The sequence below is a fragment of the Aythya ferina genome, assembly GCF_964211825.1.
Source record: "Aythya ferina genome assembly, chromosome: 3".
Lineage (NCBI taxonomy): Eukaryota > Metazoa > Chordata > Aves > Anseriformes > Anatidae > Aythya > Aythya ferina.
Window position 1 is genome coordinate 95,106,756 of NC_140298.1, and position 15,880 is coordinate 95,122,635.

Sequence of the window (15,880 nt, forward strand, 5' to 3'; positions counted from 1 at the left end):
CTGCTTTTCTGAGAACCTGAAAGTGGCATAGTAAGAAGTCATTAAGAGATTAATTCTGTCAGTCTTGCCTAACACGCAGTTCATCCATGGTAACTCCTAAGTAATCATCTTTTATTGTATGAAAATAATGTTTTCTTGGCAAAATAAGAAATTGCAAGGGATTGTGTGTTCAAAATCATGATTTATTGATGTATTTTTAATCGTGTAGCTTCTTGCAAAGATACACTTTATAAATTATGGAACAAGAATAGTTCTTTCCACAGCTCTTTCAGACTTCAGTCCTCAAGTCCAGGTCCGTATTTCGAAATGAGATGTTCAAAGGCAAATTATGCAAAATGGCTTTAAAAAACTACACTAAAAAGCTTCAGCTCTTTCAGAACCCGAGATACATATGGTAAGCTGTATTACAGTGTCTGCACTACACCCCCAAGCAATATATGCAGGAGAAGCAGCATACGGTACCTGCACCAATCTCAAGGTACACTTCATGATTAGCAGTACACAGCACCTGAACATCTACAGCAGCCTCACAATTTATCTTAGTACAACAAATGCTCAAAGGATTTACAGCATCTGTAGCGAGGTTAGATGAAGGGTTATAGCACATTACAAACACGTTTAAGTGAGGCCTGCTTACCCGTGCAGTCAGACCTTGCCGACGCAGAAGCAGTACACACACAAGTGTTTCACCACCGCACCGTGACACTTCCCAAGCAGAGCCGCGCACCCTGCCAGCTCGGCCTACAGTACAAGAGGACAGCTCGCTGCCCGCGTTCTCCTCCCTTTTACATCCATCCTGTTGAGAAGGCAGGCTCCACTGAACTTGTGTAAAGCTCAAGTTATATTTTAGACCAGCTGGAATCACTGCATTGGTGGGGATGTACCTCTGCATTTAAACATTATATTTGTGACTGCTTGCCCTGGATTGTTTTTTCCTTAAGGTTGATGTCGACATAATGCCAGATCTTGAAGGCAAACAAAATAAATTTAATTTAAAGAAAACATTTATTTGAAGTTCTTTTAAGTCACACAGCTTAACAAATATAAAACAGCTTCCTCCCCTTCACATGTCAAGCCTTCACCAGAGACCACAAGCACTGTCCTGTGGACAATGAGATTTTTCTATAACAATTCCTTTTGGACAAACCAGTGTCCGGGCAGATGAAGACTCACATTTTAAGCAGACTGATTTATAAAATCTGTTTAAAAAAAATAAAAACTTTGTTATCAAATTCTTGTCACAACATAAAGGTGTTTAAGCTTGATCTCAAAACGAATCCCCAGCCATAATCAAATGGAACATACTGCCTTCAGAAAAAAGAAACAGAAAAAACTACCAACCCCAGAATTTTAAAATGCTCCAAATATATACACATTTATAACTTAAGTGCTCATTAGCTACAACCTTTTATTCATGCAAGAGTTGTGAGAGGAAAAGGTGTTTCTTAGAGTGGCTTTTCTGAGAATGCAGTAAAACTCTTCACTCGTGCAAAGAACAGCGGGGTGTACATCTTGTCAATGTCAAAAGTAGTAACTGCTGTCTCACCAGTCGATCTGCAAAGAGCATTAGAGAAGTTAAATCAGACCCAAGTTGCCATTTAACTCCCTCAATTATGCAGTCAAGTTCCACAGTACAGCACGTGCAAACTACAGCTGGAATGCACGTATCTTTCACACCGCCTTGTTCTGAAAGCACGTGAATGTTGGCTAGGCCACACCATGCAGAACACTTTGCACGGCTGGATTCTGTGGTCTGCAAGCACCAGTGCCCACACAGTGGGTGCAGGGACCCTCACATAGTGGTGTTTATAGCTTGCACGGTCACAGAGGAACAGAGATAGGCCTTAATGAATATAGGCTTTCCACACACTTTTATTGGCATCACAATGAAGTCATTTGAACACTGTGTATGGATCCTTTAAATGGTTACAGTGCTGCAACTCAGCTACTCAGTGCACTTACCATACCACTAAAAAAAGTTATTCAGATCTTGGGATTTCTTAAAGTTCACTACAATACATCAAATCAGGACCAGCTACTGTTTCCAGGACATTTTGTTAGAGCCTCATCAGTCTCAGAGCCTACACATTTTCTGAACCTAAGTTCTGGACAAATTCACGTCACGTGTGTTTCTACAATTAAGTATCCTTCTTTGATCTCACTCTGCATTTACTTACTTGTAAGTTATGTGACAAGAATGATGTATCCAAACCAGTTTGTTGAACCTCTGGCGCCCACTGGAGCACAACTGCAGCCCTACATGAAAACTGTGATCTGTTTCTTGTACAGGAACACGACGGAAGTACCTGTATTTGTGGTAGTCAATTGGTTTCTGTGCAAAGAAAAAAGGTTTTCAATTTAGATGGTGATTATAGAAGTTTTCACAGGAAAATAAGAATGGAAGACACCACCCAAACTACATCAACTCGCTGTAGAGTAAGGTAACACTACTAACTCATTTCTTTTCATTTAATGCTGTGCAACATCTACATGCATGGTCAAAAACTGATCTCAGAAATGACCTCTTTCCACCCTTCGCTCCTGTTTGTTACAAACTACCTAACAGCACCTCACATGGCAATTCAGCCTAAAGGGGAGAACCACTGCTCAACTGTGAACCAAATATTTATCTGTCTTAATCAGGATTACTACAGATTCCAGGAAAAAAAGATAGTTCATCACATTTATGTATTTATGTTAAACATTTTAAAACATTCATTTTTCAGTCCTCTGGTGTAATACAAATCTTCGGGAGCCTTAAAATATTCAGTCTGAGACTTATTAAAAAGCCCTCTCCTTAAATTACTTTTTTCTATTCCGTGTTCTACGAACCTCTTCCTTTTTCTTCATTATTACAGCAAATACTTTGGTTTGATTGTCCGTTTCCTGGGAAAGACGATAATGGCCAAGTAAGATTGCATCCGTTCTGGAAGGTTAAGAGAAGTATAGCGTCAAGGGCAAAGAAGTTCGTTGTCCCAAAAGAGTTTTCTACAAATGTCAGTAACAAAAATACAACTATGTATCGTAATCCAGGAGACCTATTTTTATTTGCATTTGGTAAATACCAGGCTCATTTATAGTATGAAATCAAGAAATCATTTTTGGAAGGCTGCATTAATTTTCCCAGATAGAACTGATTAACTTATTGTTACTGTCCTGTCCAGCCTACTGCTAAGTATTTTCAGGTTTCTGGTGAACAGCTCAAGCCTGTTGTGAAGTCCCAAATGATTTTCTGTATTTTTAGTAAGTTCATACAAATATCTAAAAGAAATCAGGCAATAATTTACACAAGTCCCACCAAAAACTTCACTATCCTTCACAAACACAGTTGAGGAAAGGGGAGAAAGCAGTTGTTCTCAGTAGTTTTTGTATGACAACATTACATTTTTACCCTCATTTTGCTAAGCCCAGATATGGAATTGGACAAAAAAAAATAAGTAGAAATTGCCGTGGAGAAGCAATAGAGAAGTTGTACAGCTAAATATTTTCTTTCACTAACCTTGTATTTTTAGTCCGTAAGCGAGGAACGATGGATTGAGGATCTTCAGGAGTTGTTAGCATCATAACTTGACCATCTGGAAAGAATCTCAAATACCTGCAAAAATATAAATTACACAATATAAATATAGATTTATTTATTTATTTATTAAATCACTGGATGTTTCACAGAAGGAGATAGCAGAAAAAAAGATCAAAACCCAAAAGGCAGTTTTGAAGATTAAAAGACCAAGTTATGAGGAGTTATGAAGAAGGACAGCAATTTGGGAACCTCGCCAGCTCTCATTAAAGCAAGGAGGCTATCCTGGAGTCAAAACTGACCTCAAGAAAGTTTTCTCCATTCCCAGCACCCATTGAGAGAAATGCAATAAAATCTTAAGTACAGTGTTAGTATGGAATGGACAATGTCATATGGTCTTTTTCAGGATCTGGGATCTGATTAATTTTTACACTACCCAGATACCATCTTGATGTTTGAGAGACTCTATTAATAGAAGTTGTTGAATCTCATGGCTATTAAGTTTCCAGCCTCGGAAGAGACAGTGGAGTGGAACAAACTTAGTGAACAGCAGAATGAAGGACAAAAGTAAAATAGCCCGAAGAAACCAATAGCAAGGTATTTACAGTCAGTTGAGAAAGCTCAGCCTCTGGATTACTTAAAACTGGTTACAAATGAGTTAAAAAAAACAGCTCTTGTATAATCACTTGTTTTCCCTTTGCTAAAAGCAATTATTATATCAGAAATGTAAAACAGAAGTGATTTGGGGAATTAAGTTTGTGTATTAGTGTTATTACTGTTGAACTTCTATCCACAAGAAACAGCATAACCAAACATGAAATGTGTTTCTAAGCCCGCCTCTAATTATTGTAACAGGCACTATTTCTTAACACCTGTTCTCAAAAAAATATATATATAGCCTTGCACACAGTAAGAGCTCCACTGGGTTTTACAGGGTGATTAATGTTTGAGATATCAAGGGCTGGATCTAAAGAACTTAAGAGAGAGAAACATTTCACTCACTCATTGTACTACAGTTCTACCTGTAATATTCCACTTGGTGCCACGCTCTATAGAAACCATCAAGAGATTGTTCTCCTTGGCGTATGTACGTTGTCTTGCTGATGTACACACCTACAGGAATGAAGGAAATAAGAATATGAACGAAAATGAAATGCATAAAATACTTAAGATTAAAAATGGTAACCCCAAACTTTTGAGTTTTTGTTACTTAAATACATGGAAGTTTTTTGTTTGTCCCATACACCCTCCCCTTATTTTCACAGATATTCTACTGATTTCGTACGATTTCTGTGGGATTTCGTACATATTCGTACAGATCCTTGGCCCACAGAATCACAGAATGGTTGAGGTTGGAAGGAAGCTCTGGAGGGCACCTGCTCCAAACCCTCTGCTCAAGCAAAACCACCCAGAGCTGGTTGCCCAGGACCACGTCCAGGTGGTCCCAACAAATTCAGATCAGGTCTAAGAATGTCAAACACAAACCCCATCCGATTGTTCCTGTCATGGTTACATGCAGTAACAAAAATCTGTTTCCCAAAGTACACCTCACCATCAAATCGAACACGAGGCCTTTCCAAAAACATTTCCCTCCAAGAGGAATACGGAACAAGCTTATTGCAACTCCTGCCCCACACTTTCAAACAGACTTGGTGCCAGATTTCAGGATCTCTAGTAAAAATAAGAAAAAAGTAAAACTTTTAACTCAAAACTTTCCTGCAAACTTTATCTTTTATGTATCATAGCAACAAATGCCTTTAATTTGGTTTGAATGCAACTGAAATAAACTTTCTTGAGTTACTGTGGCTCATAGAGTACCATAATTTAACATCGTTTAACATTCCCTTAATTCTGGAGCATTTGAAAACCATTTCCTTTTCCTCGAGAAACCCAAGAACACAATGTAATTTTCAGCCAAGTACAGAAGAGCACTTCAGCAGTCTGGCACTCCTCTGTGTGGCCACGAGGATAATGACAAAACATACATTCTGGAGACCCTGCAACTCTGACTTTCAAACAAGGCAGAAGAAATAATGCTTTCAGCAACTCTTATCACAATTAAGTCATCTAACATACTAATCAGTGGCATTCTCAAGTGCTGATTAGCATTGTGAGGAGCATAACACAGGACTTGCCATGGGAAGAAAATGCAGGACATGGTCCTACACGTAAGATTTAGTGGGCTGCATGAAAAACAAACCAATGAAAGAAAACAAAAAACCTGATCCCTTCAATATTGACAATTTTGTTCTATGAATTTGTCATCCACCTCTACATACTGTTTATATATGCTTGTGCATAAAACAACTTTTTTCTTCCTTACAGAAGAGAGAAGCTTTACTCTAGATAAATTATCTACAATACCTGGCACAAATGTAAAATCCTCGGCAAACAAGAGATAATTGCTCTAATGATCTTAGGTCCAAGTCACTCGAAACCACCCATCGGAAGATGTACATTAGTACTTCCAAAGGCAACGCTGCGAGTAGAAAACAATTTCTTGTTAGATGGTAATGTGTAAATCAATAGTTTGTCTGTATTTCAGTTACTGATATTCTGACTTTCCACAAAAAAAAAAAAAAAAAATCTGTTTTTCCACACTGCAGCCAGATACCAGGGAGGCTACCAAGAACAGTCTCCTTTAATAAGGAAGTTACAATATATTAGAAAAAAGTAACAAAATGGAAAAAAAAAATAAAAAGTTAAGACTCAATTGCATTATGTTAAAACAACAGGATGTAGTGTTAGACTACAACTATGAGTACCTGTAAGGTACCAAATTCCACATTCAGTGTCTATAAAGCTGCTTTTTTATTCCAACTGATCTAAAGTGTAACATTACTTCAAAGCATACTGCTTTGGCAAGACAAGATCAGATCACCTTCCATATTGGATAAAAAAATTCTAAGAACAATGTATCCACCACAAAATTAGTGTCATATCACTCTGTATTTTGTGGTACAAGTCCAGTGATGTTAGGAAAATGTTAGTGTTATCACATGTTATAAAACATTTTCACAGAGCATTGTTTAAAAATGTCTTCTAATGTACTATTAGATAATGACAGAATCCTCATCAAAGCTCCACAAGATCATATGAGAGTTTTCCTAGTATTAGAAATTTGTGAGAATGTCCTGAGAATTTTGGTTTCATTTCCTTCTTATAACATTCTGCCTCCCTGTGTTTTCTGTTTCAGTTGTAAATAATCTTGTTTACTGATCTTCTATTGTTAGGGATCGCATTTCATTTATTTTCAACAAGTGCTGCTTTCTGGGGCCTACAGCTTGACCTGCAGCACCACATCCACAAAAGACTCAAGGACTTTCCTCAGTGTAACAGCTAACAGCTTTGAGCGAAATTCAAGAGAAAATAGCTGAGGCATAAAGGCACATTAAACAGTAACTACCTGTAAATACCATGGCAAAGATTGCAGTTTACTAGATTTTTGGCTTTTAGTGTAAAATCAAGCTTCTTAAAAAAAAATGTTGCTGCACTCCCACAAGTGATAACTGATAGAGAATCAGGATAGAGAATCAGATAAAAAACAGGAAATACAGAAATACACATCCCTTCACAGAACAACACCTCTCTTACTTAAGAATTGTAATAGATATGTGTAAACAAAAAGGACAACACAAACCATAAAAAATACATTAAAAAACATACATACATTAGAAATACAAAAATACATTAAAAAGGTTGTAGGTTTAAGGCAAACCCATCCATGAAAAAGTTAGATATAACTAATAAAGTAAATAAAGAGATATTGCATACATTTCTGTAAAGTTAGCTTTAGAATGGAAAAGGTTTTAATAAAGTCGGAGTGAAGCATTAATAAAAATTCTTCCCCTGAACTCCTGAAGTCCACCTTAACTCATACCTGAGATATGGGTCTGATTAACATCAAGCTCAGGCTGACAAAGTTTGACGGAAGAGTCCTGAAGAGTTAACTGTTGCTGGAAATCTGACAGGAGATCTGCCATTTTGCCATCCTCTTCGTTATCCTCAACACTAGAAAGAGAGAACGCCAAAACTTTGATATCGGACATAACAACAGGTGTCCTTATCTTTGCACCAATTTGCTGGATCATATTTAAGTTGTATGTCGCAATACGATCCTTTAACAGGCTCATGCTTGCTTGCACAAAGTAACCACAAACTACAGAACTCTCCTCCATCTCATCACAAAATACTTTCCTTCTCCTTTATTGGGATACAAAGTTGCTAAACAATCTTCCAGTCACTTTTTAGTATCATTTAATTCTACTCCAGACAAGATTAATGGAATGAGCTGAGAATAAAGAGCCCAGTCAGCAACTAGCAGACCTATCAAAGGGTTTTAAAACATATAGAGAGGGGAATTATGTTTGGGCCTGTCGTGACTAAAACCGTAGCAAGGTGTTATACTGAACAAACCTTCCTTTATTTTGATGACTACAATGGAAAGCCCTAGTACCTACAGGACACACTGTAAATTGTTTTACTCAGGTTTCAATACTCCTATGCACTTCATTAGTAAGTTTTCACACTTACCACCTCTTTCCAACTCCGTCACCATCTGGGGACCGTGTATAGGTGATCCTAAACTCTATGTCAGGTACAAGCTGCATGGCTAGACGATAAAACTTGATGGCTGAAAACAAAAGGTGTAATGTTTAAATGTGTCTGATGCCTATATTAGCTTACCAAAGCAAACATTTCTTTTCAGAGAGATGACTTTGACTAAAAGTATTAAAAAACACGGAAAGTGTCTTTGCATAGTAAATCCTGCTTAATCTAAACTGATTAGGTATAAATTCATTACAGAAGAAAGACAAATCAAACTCTGTCAAAACTAAAAAACTTCATATACTCTTCCATAATAACAATTTCTCACATTTCAGCCTTTACCGATTTGCCTTAACCACTAAAAAAAAAAATCAGTTATGGAGGACAAAATTTTACAGTACTTGCTCTAAGTCCTCATTTTGTTTGTTGCATAGGACTTAAAGTTTTTCCAACAAGCCATAAAGCTTTTAAGCATTGATGTCATAAATAACCGCAAAAAAAAAAACCAACAAATTTTAACATAAATTTTATCATAAAACCTAAAAAATAAATTTTAACATAAAAACTAAATTTTAACATAAAACCTAATTTGAAAGAAGATGTAGGTATACCTTAAATTCCCAATATAGTACAGGCAACTATTCAGACATACATGACATTATATAGGTGAAATCTCACAAAATATTGTTGTATGTTTAAAAAACGTCAACAAGAGACCCAAAAGAAATACATTTTACCATGGAAGCTACAGAAGGCACAGGAGCAAGCCACTCAAAACTCTGAGGATGAGGAACCTGACTGGTTTGAAAGCAGCCTTTTCAAAAAGCAAACAAAAGACTATGGGATGTGAGAGAACTGACAGCTGGGGCTTCATCCAGCACTCAGGAGAAAGTACTTCTATCTTTAACACTCCAAAGATGCTACAAGCACTGAGTAGAGAAAGAGGCAAAGGAAAAACACCCTCTGTGAAAGAACTGTTACTTAAGCTGCAGCATGGCTTTCTTCTGAGTTAACTCTGTGGATCCTTCTGAAGGCAAGTTCATTGTACATGCATACGTGGTCTTAACACCAGTATTAAAAAAGACTGTGTTTATATGCCTCTTTACATCCCCACATGATTACTCCCACATGATGATACTAAGGCCAGATGGCCATTCTCCATCAGTTTGGACCTTTAAAAAAGAACCAAACCAAACCATTGGTGAGTTTGGAGCTCAGAACTTGTTACACTAATGAGTCTGAGAAGCCTGAGTTTGGGGCAAGTGTTCGTGTTCCCTTGAGTACTTGTCAGTGCTGCTGACTGACAGCTAGTATCCTGTGGCTGGGGAGGATAAGGAATAGCAGCAGCCTCAGCTGAACAGATCATTCTTAGCTTTAGCATTTAGACTCCAAGCTAGGCTTGTACTGTACTTGAGCACGAAGAAGCTGCCTCACATAACTGCCTCACAAACGTCAGGTATCAGCAGACATCAGAAGCAGGCTTAAAATGTCACTTGGATTCTGGAGAACTGGGCCAGGTCAGCAGATAAAAAGTGTGGTCTGAAAACAACTGTCTCAACACATTCTCAGTAATTTATCTGTCTGGTGTAGGACCTTGTTTCTGAGGTCTCATATGGATGTACGTGTAGAAACAGTCCTCCCAAACAACTGCTACACGTATCGAGGCCCTGCTTCTCATGATATGGCTGAGCATCACTTGCTGGTGGGAAGTGGAGAATAATTGTTTTCTCCTTTTGATTCTGCGTGCCTTTTTTTTCTTCCCTTTAAGCTAATGCTAATACTTTTATATTTCAAAATATGCTCATGTTTTGTCCACAATCTAGAAATCATTTCCTTGATTCTTTCAAGCTTAGATCCGTGATATAACGGTTCTTTTTACAGCAAGGTTGTTTGCTTATCCAAATAATTCTCAAATTACTGTTAGCCTTCAGTTTAAGTTCACTGTACTGTCATCATGCACTCTTTCTCATAAATTAGTAGGTTAAATTATTCTGTAGCAAGGGCACTCACTACAGACTTCCTACTACCTTCATAAAGGGCCCCGTTTTGTTCTTCTTCTACCGCCTTCAGGAAAAGTTCTTTTGCCTGCAGAATAAATTACACAGAACACTTAAGTTGGTTGTAAATACAAGAGCAATGCAATTTGATTTAAAATTATTTTTCATCTTAGCTACTATACTCTACAAAGGAGTAGAAAATAACTCTATGCTTAAAATGATAGAGCATATTCATAAGCGACATGCCAGAACTGAAATTCCCAAACAACAATCTCTCCAAGTTCTTTAAGAAAAGATTTAAACAAGGTTTTTTTTTTTTAAAAAAAAAAAAAAAAAGGAAAAAAAGTCCCACCAGCCTAGACCTGGATCACAGCATGGTGCTGGAAGTGTAAGAAGTGAAGAAAGTTAACAAAACTATTCTGACTGGATCACAATCCTCCCACCGTGACCCACTTTTTGCAGGGTTATATAAATTCTTTTCAGTACTTGGACTCCTTTAGAACAGCAGCTGGACTTGCAGCTATGACAATGCTTTGCAAAGCTTTGTAGCTTTACAAAACCAGATAGCTATCCATTCCAAAAGGAGCTGGCGAGATGGAAAAGAACCAAAAAATAGCCTAAGCCCCATCCTAGGAAATAAAAGACACTGATTATTGAAGTAGTATTGAAATACTTAGGAGAAAATTCAATGCTATACTTGGGACAGAAAATAACAACAGAATCACACATTTATTTTTGTACCTTTTCCTCTTTTGCTATCTCCTGTTTCCCTCTGGTATCTGCAGACTTTACTCCAGGTCCTCTTGGCGATGCTCTGCATGGCGGAGTTTCCAACCCGCTAGAACTCACACCTGGGGCAAGCTCAAACATCCACTGAGCTCTGAACATCTGGAGCTCTGCCTAAAACATCCAATTAATTCCGACTTAGTATCACATATTCAGACAGTACGTCTTCTAAGCAGAGATTATACAGTACTAACACACAAAAGAATTCCAAATTATGCATTACGCTTCCAAGTCTTAAAAGGTTTCAGTGAGTTCAGCCATGGAGTTAGCAATTGTTTTATAGTAAAATTGTTAAAAAGTGCACGTGCATTTGTTCAACGTCATTCAATAACACAATTGCCTTTATCTGGACTGTCTGCCTCAGAAGAAAAACTGGGATGTTCCAAGAAGTGCTGTTAGTAGCATGGTTATGACCTAAAACTCCACAGGAAATATGCTTTTGAGAGATATCATGCATTCTTATTCACACAGAACCATCTTAAGCATGAACTAATTCTTGAAATGAAAATGTAGAAAAGCTCATTTTTGTACATAAGCATACTAAGCTTTATGACAATCAAGGCTGTCATTTAGATAAAACACATCTGAGGCCTTACATTCCTTTCTGTTTTAAGAACGAAAGCATTATGCTTTGTGAAACAAGACAAGTTACTCTTGCCATGCATTTTTTTCAACATCTTTGAAGTTACACTTTAAGTGTTTCTAGCAGTTGTCAAGACTGCTAGGGAGCACCAACACAAAAAAACAGCAAATGCAAGAAAACATGGTTTTCTATCAGACTGCTTTTATCAACTTTTGCTCCAGCAGAAAGCGTCACATTACGCCTGAGCTTAACCCATACAGAAATTGCTGTCTGATTTCTACAGATTTTCAAAGAAATTCCAGATCTGCCACAAACTTCCATCTGTACAGCTACCTAATGGCTGACTAACATCTGGAACACAATGCAAAATTTCACTTTTGGAGGGGCAGGGACATTAAGCACATGTCATATCAACAAATATGTGATACCTAGATGAGCATAAACAGGGCAGCTGAAACCACAGCAGTGATTAAACAAAATGTTAGCATATACAACATACCTGAAGATTTGCTTCACCAGATCTTTCGTTGTCATCAGTTCTTACCAAGTCAGAGTGACAATCTTCTTCAGCTTCTGCCTAGTAGAGAGTAGTCAGATGTGATTACAGAGTGCAGGTCCCCACAGAACTTTCATAGCACACAACTATCATGGATACACATTTAAAAAAAAAAAAAGACACTCTTCCCACATCTTACCTGTCCATTCCCACTGATCAATCTTAATTGACAAGAAAAATTAATCTTAAATTAACCAGCATTGTTTGCACTTTAACCCATAGAAGATGTTTCTTGCCCTTCAGTGCTATCGATCCATCACAGGCTAGGTATGCATCACTTGAAGGCTCACATACACCAGCACACTGCCACAATACCCAAATAAAAACACTCAGTGTCCACATCAAAACACAGACCCAAAACTTCATTAAACTGAGGTGTAATTCATAGTGATTATTTTCTGATTTCCCCTATCTTTTCATTGTAAAGATAACCAATAGTTTGGATTTGTTTAATACTTAGGAAAGCATGAAAAGACAAGTTCTTAGAGTAACAATAACTACTTTATGAAACTATGGGACAAGAAGGGCAATCTCAAAAACTTACATATTAAAATATGAAGTACCCGCCCTACTGAAAAAGGAGTTAAGAAGCTAGCATGAGAGCTTGATGGCTGGTTTTATTTACAATACTGCTGAGAGATAAGTTAAACAAATAAGACAAAGCTTTTACTGAACTTAACAAGGCCCAACATACCAGTTAGACAGCTAGCTTAAGACCAGAGCTTAAAAACACCCCTCCTTAAAAAAAAAAAGGGGGGGGGGGCTTCCCCCATCCTGCTTCAAAAAGGGAAATTTCTCATTGCTAAAATACATTACGACTGTATGGAATCTATGCTAAAATAAAACAAATTCCAAATCACTGACAAGCCACCACAATAACAGCAGCAAGATGCCAGTAAAGAAAAAATCTATAAAGACTGAGACATCTGTTTAAAGTTCTTGCTGCTTCTGAGACATCCCAGTTTTTCTATGATTCTGTGCTGAAATTCACATCTAGCTCTGCAAGTATGTCACACTAAGTGAGATTACGAAGGCAAACCTGGCATTAAGATTACCAGCACCACTTATAGAAGCTTTGCATCCCCCTCCTTCCTCCTGCAGATAGCCCTCACAAACTTAAAATGACATCCTGTAAACTTACTAGTGAGAGTCTTTGGAGTTCTCATAATTAAATCCCTATCTCCTGCACAGTATCAGTGCAGATGTCAAAGCGTTTCTGCATTCAGAAAGTTTATAGAATTTATATAGCATCTGGAAGCTCACTATCAAGCAGAACGCTGGCAAACCTGACAGGCAAAAGTTTAATCTCGTAATGTCTTGGTGACAAGCACATCCCTGGAGTCCAGCTCACAGCACTTGTCCCTGGTTCCTTGAACTACCACAGACTTACCGGGCTGGCTTGTCATCTGTAGACATGCTTTCACTAATACACTGGTTGATTTATCTTTTACAATTCATGATGCAAACAGCATTGCTTGGTTAAAATAGACACTGTGTCTGCTTCTAGACTGATTCTGAAGGTTGTGTATTTTAAATTTCTCAGAGGAGGAAGCAGGTAAGCCAGAACGTGCCAAAGCCTTAAATCTGAGCAAAGAGTAAATAACTCAGAAACATCATTTTTTTCACTCCAGAATTTGGTTGCAGGCTGTTAACGTTGTGCAAGTTGCAGCAGACCTATCAGCAGAGTACTTCAGCACACAGGGACTACACCTACGCCGGGCAGAGCCAGGCAGGAACAAGCGAGCCCTGCCACAGATGTCTTGTATCTGCGTTCTTACGGCACGATGTTGGCACAAACAAGGCCCACCTCTGCCTGCACAGAGCGCAGAGCCACAAGGCTTCTGGTCTGCAGCTGAGCTTTGTCCAGGCAGCTCTCAGGCTGGGCAGAAGAAGCCTGGTTTTATCTGCAAAATGCAGACTAGGAAAGTTATTTCTAACTAAATCAACACATTATCTCCCTGCGCATAAAGGCACACCCATTAAAAGCTTTAAACTACTAAGTCTGCAAATAAGGTATTTTAAGCCAATAAGAGTCAGAATTATTTAGGTTTTAAAGTTGGCTCAAGTCTAGCTTGTTGCTCCCGTCCAACTCAGGGTACTTTATGATTCTGCCTACTGCTCAAAAACTTGGTTTCAGTAACTTCTCGTGAGTCTTCATTTTCTTCCCCTTGCCTTTGTTTCAACTGCCCTACCTGCTCTTCATTTCCAAGTCAAAAGTCAGCCATGGTTCTGGACCAAGTGCTTCCAAAATACTGTTCAATGCTTCTTAAAACTTCAATGTGCTCTCAATTTCAAATTAAAAAATAAAAATATACCATACTACGGAGACCTACTCCAAAGCCCAGCAGCTGTACAAAAAAAAAAAAAAAAAAAAAGCATTACAGAAGTCTTTATAACCAAAGTTTGGCTCGCATCTTTACTTTTTCTGTGCTGAGTTCACGTCTGTTCTGTAGTCTCTCATCTGACAGGTTTGTCTTCTGGCAGCAGTGGCAGCATAAGCTACCCTCCAAATTTATCTGTAATGCAATTCTTTCACATTGCTGCTGCACAGCTAACTGGACTGGAAAACTGTTCTCTATTAGCAGCCTTTCTGCTCTTTATTTGATCGGTGAAATCCCCATGGTTTTGCTGGTACAAACACATAAACACACCAGTAGAGTAGGCATCACCACTGGCAGACAGTTCCTGAGATCGTACCCGGGGCAGGTTTTGACTTGTAAAAACTGGCTCCTTCCCTGCATTCTGGTAATACTTCAGCTGCAATTACAGCTTCTCAGGTTCACAGGATCCTGCACTGTTACTGCTTAGGAGTTTAAAGCAATCAGGGCTGTTTGTCTCTATGCTATTGGCCTTCCTGGTGCTACAAGTCAGCCGTCCTGTCCTACCTAACAGCGACTCTATCCTGCTTACAAAGTGAGCCATCCTCAGTGCAGGCTGAGCAGCTCGAGCAATTTTTCCGTGAGAAAAGTGGCAGCAAATCACCCAAAAGGTCAACAGGGAGACAGCAAGCACCAGAGCCAGCTTGTGACCTGCGGAAAGAAGCCTGCTGAGTCGATTTGATTCCGATCTGTTCGCAAAGCTTCGGAAAACATTTGCCAAATGCAAAAACCAGCTTATGTGTGTGTGGTTCAGCTTTTACTATTTTGCAATCAACAATTGCGTGCTGCTCTCCCCCGAGCACAACAGCCACCTCCTAGGGGGCTCGGCACCGCAGGTTAGCAAAAGAAAGGTAGGAAAAAGAGTTCGAGGCCGGAGAGGGCTGGGAATTGGCGAATAAGCGGGGATGACACTGCAAAACCGCGACCGATGGCCAAGGCTCTGATTGAACTGTAGGGAAACGAGGAGTAGCTCACGGTTACGCCTATGTGCTTGGAGTGACATTATGCCATAAAATCGGTGTTTTAGCCAGGGCGGTGAGTTCTGAGGGATATAAAGGGCTCGGGTGTGCACTGACCCGGCGGTGCTGCCGGCAGACCGCCCTGACCCAGCCTCCTCGGACCCCAAACCCCCCGGGAGCGGGGTGCCGGCCCCCAAACCACCTCAGGGGCGCCGCCTGACGGGGCGCAGCCCCCGCTCCGCTCCCCCCCGCCGCCGCCCGCCGCCCCCTCTCACCATGCTGCCGGCCCTCGGGCGGCTCCGTCCCGTGCCGGGGCTCCGTGCCCCCTTCCCCTCGTCCCGCCTGGTCCCCGCGGGGGGCACTTAGCAGAGTTCTCGGTCGGAGAAGCGCACCACGCAGCGGGAGTCGCGGCGGGCCCTGCGGACGGCAGCCATCTTGCCCGGCGGTGAGGGGCCGGCGAAGCGGCGGCGGCGGCGGGGAGACGCCGCCACACCACACCGACCCGACCCGCCCGCCACAGCGCCACAGCGCCGCCCGCCGCGCGGGCCGCTCTGAG

The 15,880-nt window shown here is 39.8% G+C and overlaps 1 protein-coding gene across 2 annotated transcripts; it reads right to left on the minus strand.

Annotated features, from left to right (window-relative positions):
- Window positions 1-161: 161 nt before the first annotated feature.
- FBXO9 (F-box protein 9) lies at window positions 162-15,872 on the minus strand. Of its 2 annotated transcripts, XM_084516269.1 has the most exons (14): window positions 15,600-15,872; window positions 11,931-12,008; window positions 10,804-10,962; window positions 10,093-10,150; window positions 8,051-8,150; window positions 7,398-7,528; window positions 5,882-5,996; window positions 5,070-5,188; window positions 4,540-4,630; window positions 3,500-3,595; window positions 2,833-2,926; window positions 2,178-2,332; window positions 1,406-1,554; window positions 162-1,199 (listed from the first exon to the last, which is right to left on the minus strand). In XM_084516269.1, exons 1-13 carry the CDS (start codon window positions 15,600-15,602, stop codon window positions 1,446-1,448), a joined length of 1,308 nt encoding a protein of 435 aa, XP_084372395.1. In that variant the 5' UTR covers window positions 15,603-15,872; the 3' UTR covers window positions 162-1,199; window positions 1,406-1,445. The 2 variants fall into 2 exon arrangements, with proteins under 2 accessions (XP_084372395.1, XP_084372394.1); XM_084516268.1 differs by having other exon boundaries at window positions 162-1,554.
- Between the last annotated feature and the right edge of the window lie 8 nt (window positions 15,873-15,880).

Coding starts and splice junctions, on each gene's coding strand:
- FBXO9 (XM_084516269.1), bottom strand. Junction 10,963..11,930: donor CTGGTGAAGCAAATCTTCAG/GTATGTTGTATA, acceptor TGGATGTTTTAG/GCAGAGCTCCAGATGTTCAG. Junction 7,529..8,050: donor GACGGAGTTGGAAAGAGGTG/GTAAGTGTGAAA, acceptor CTCTCTTTCTAG/TGTTGAGGATAACGAAGAGG.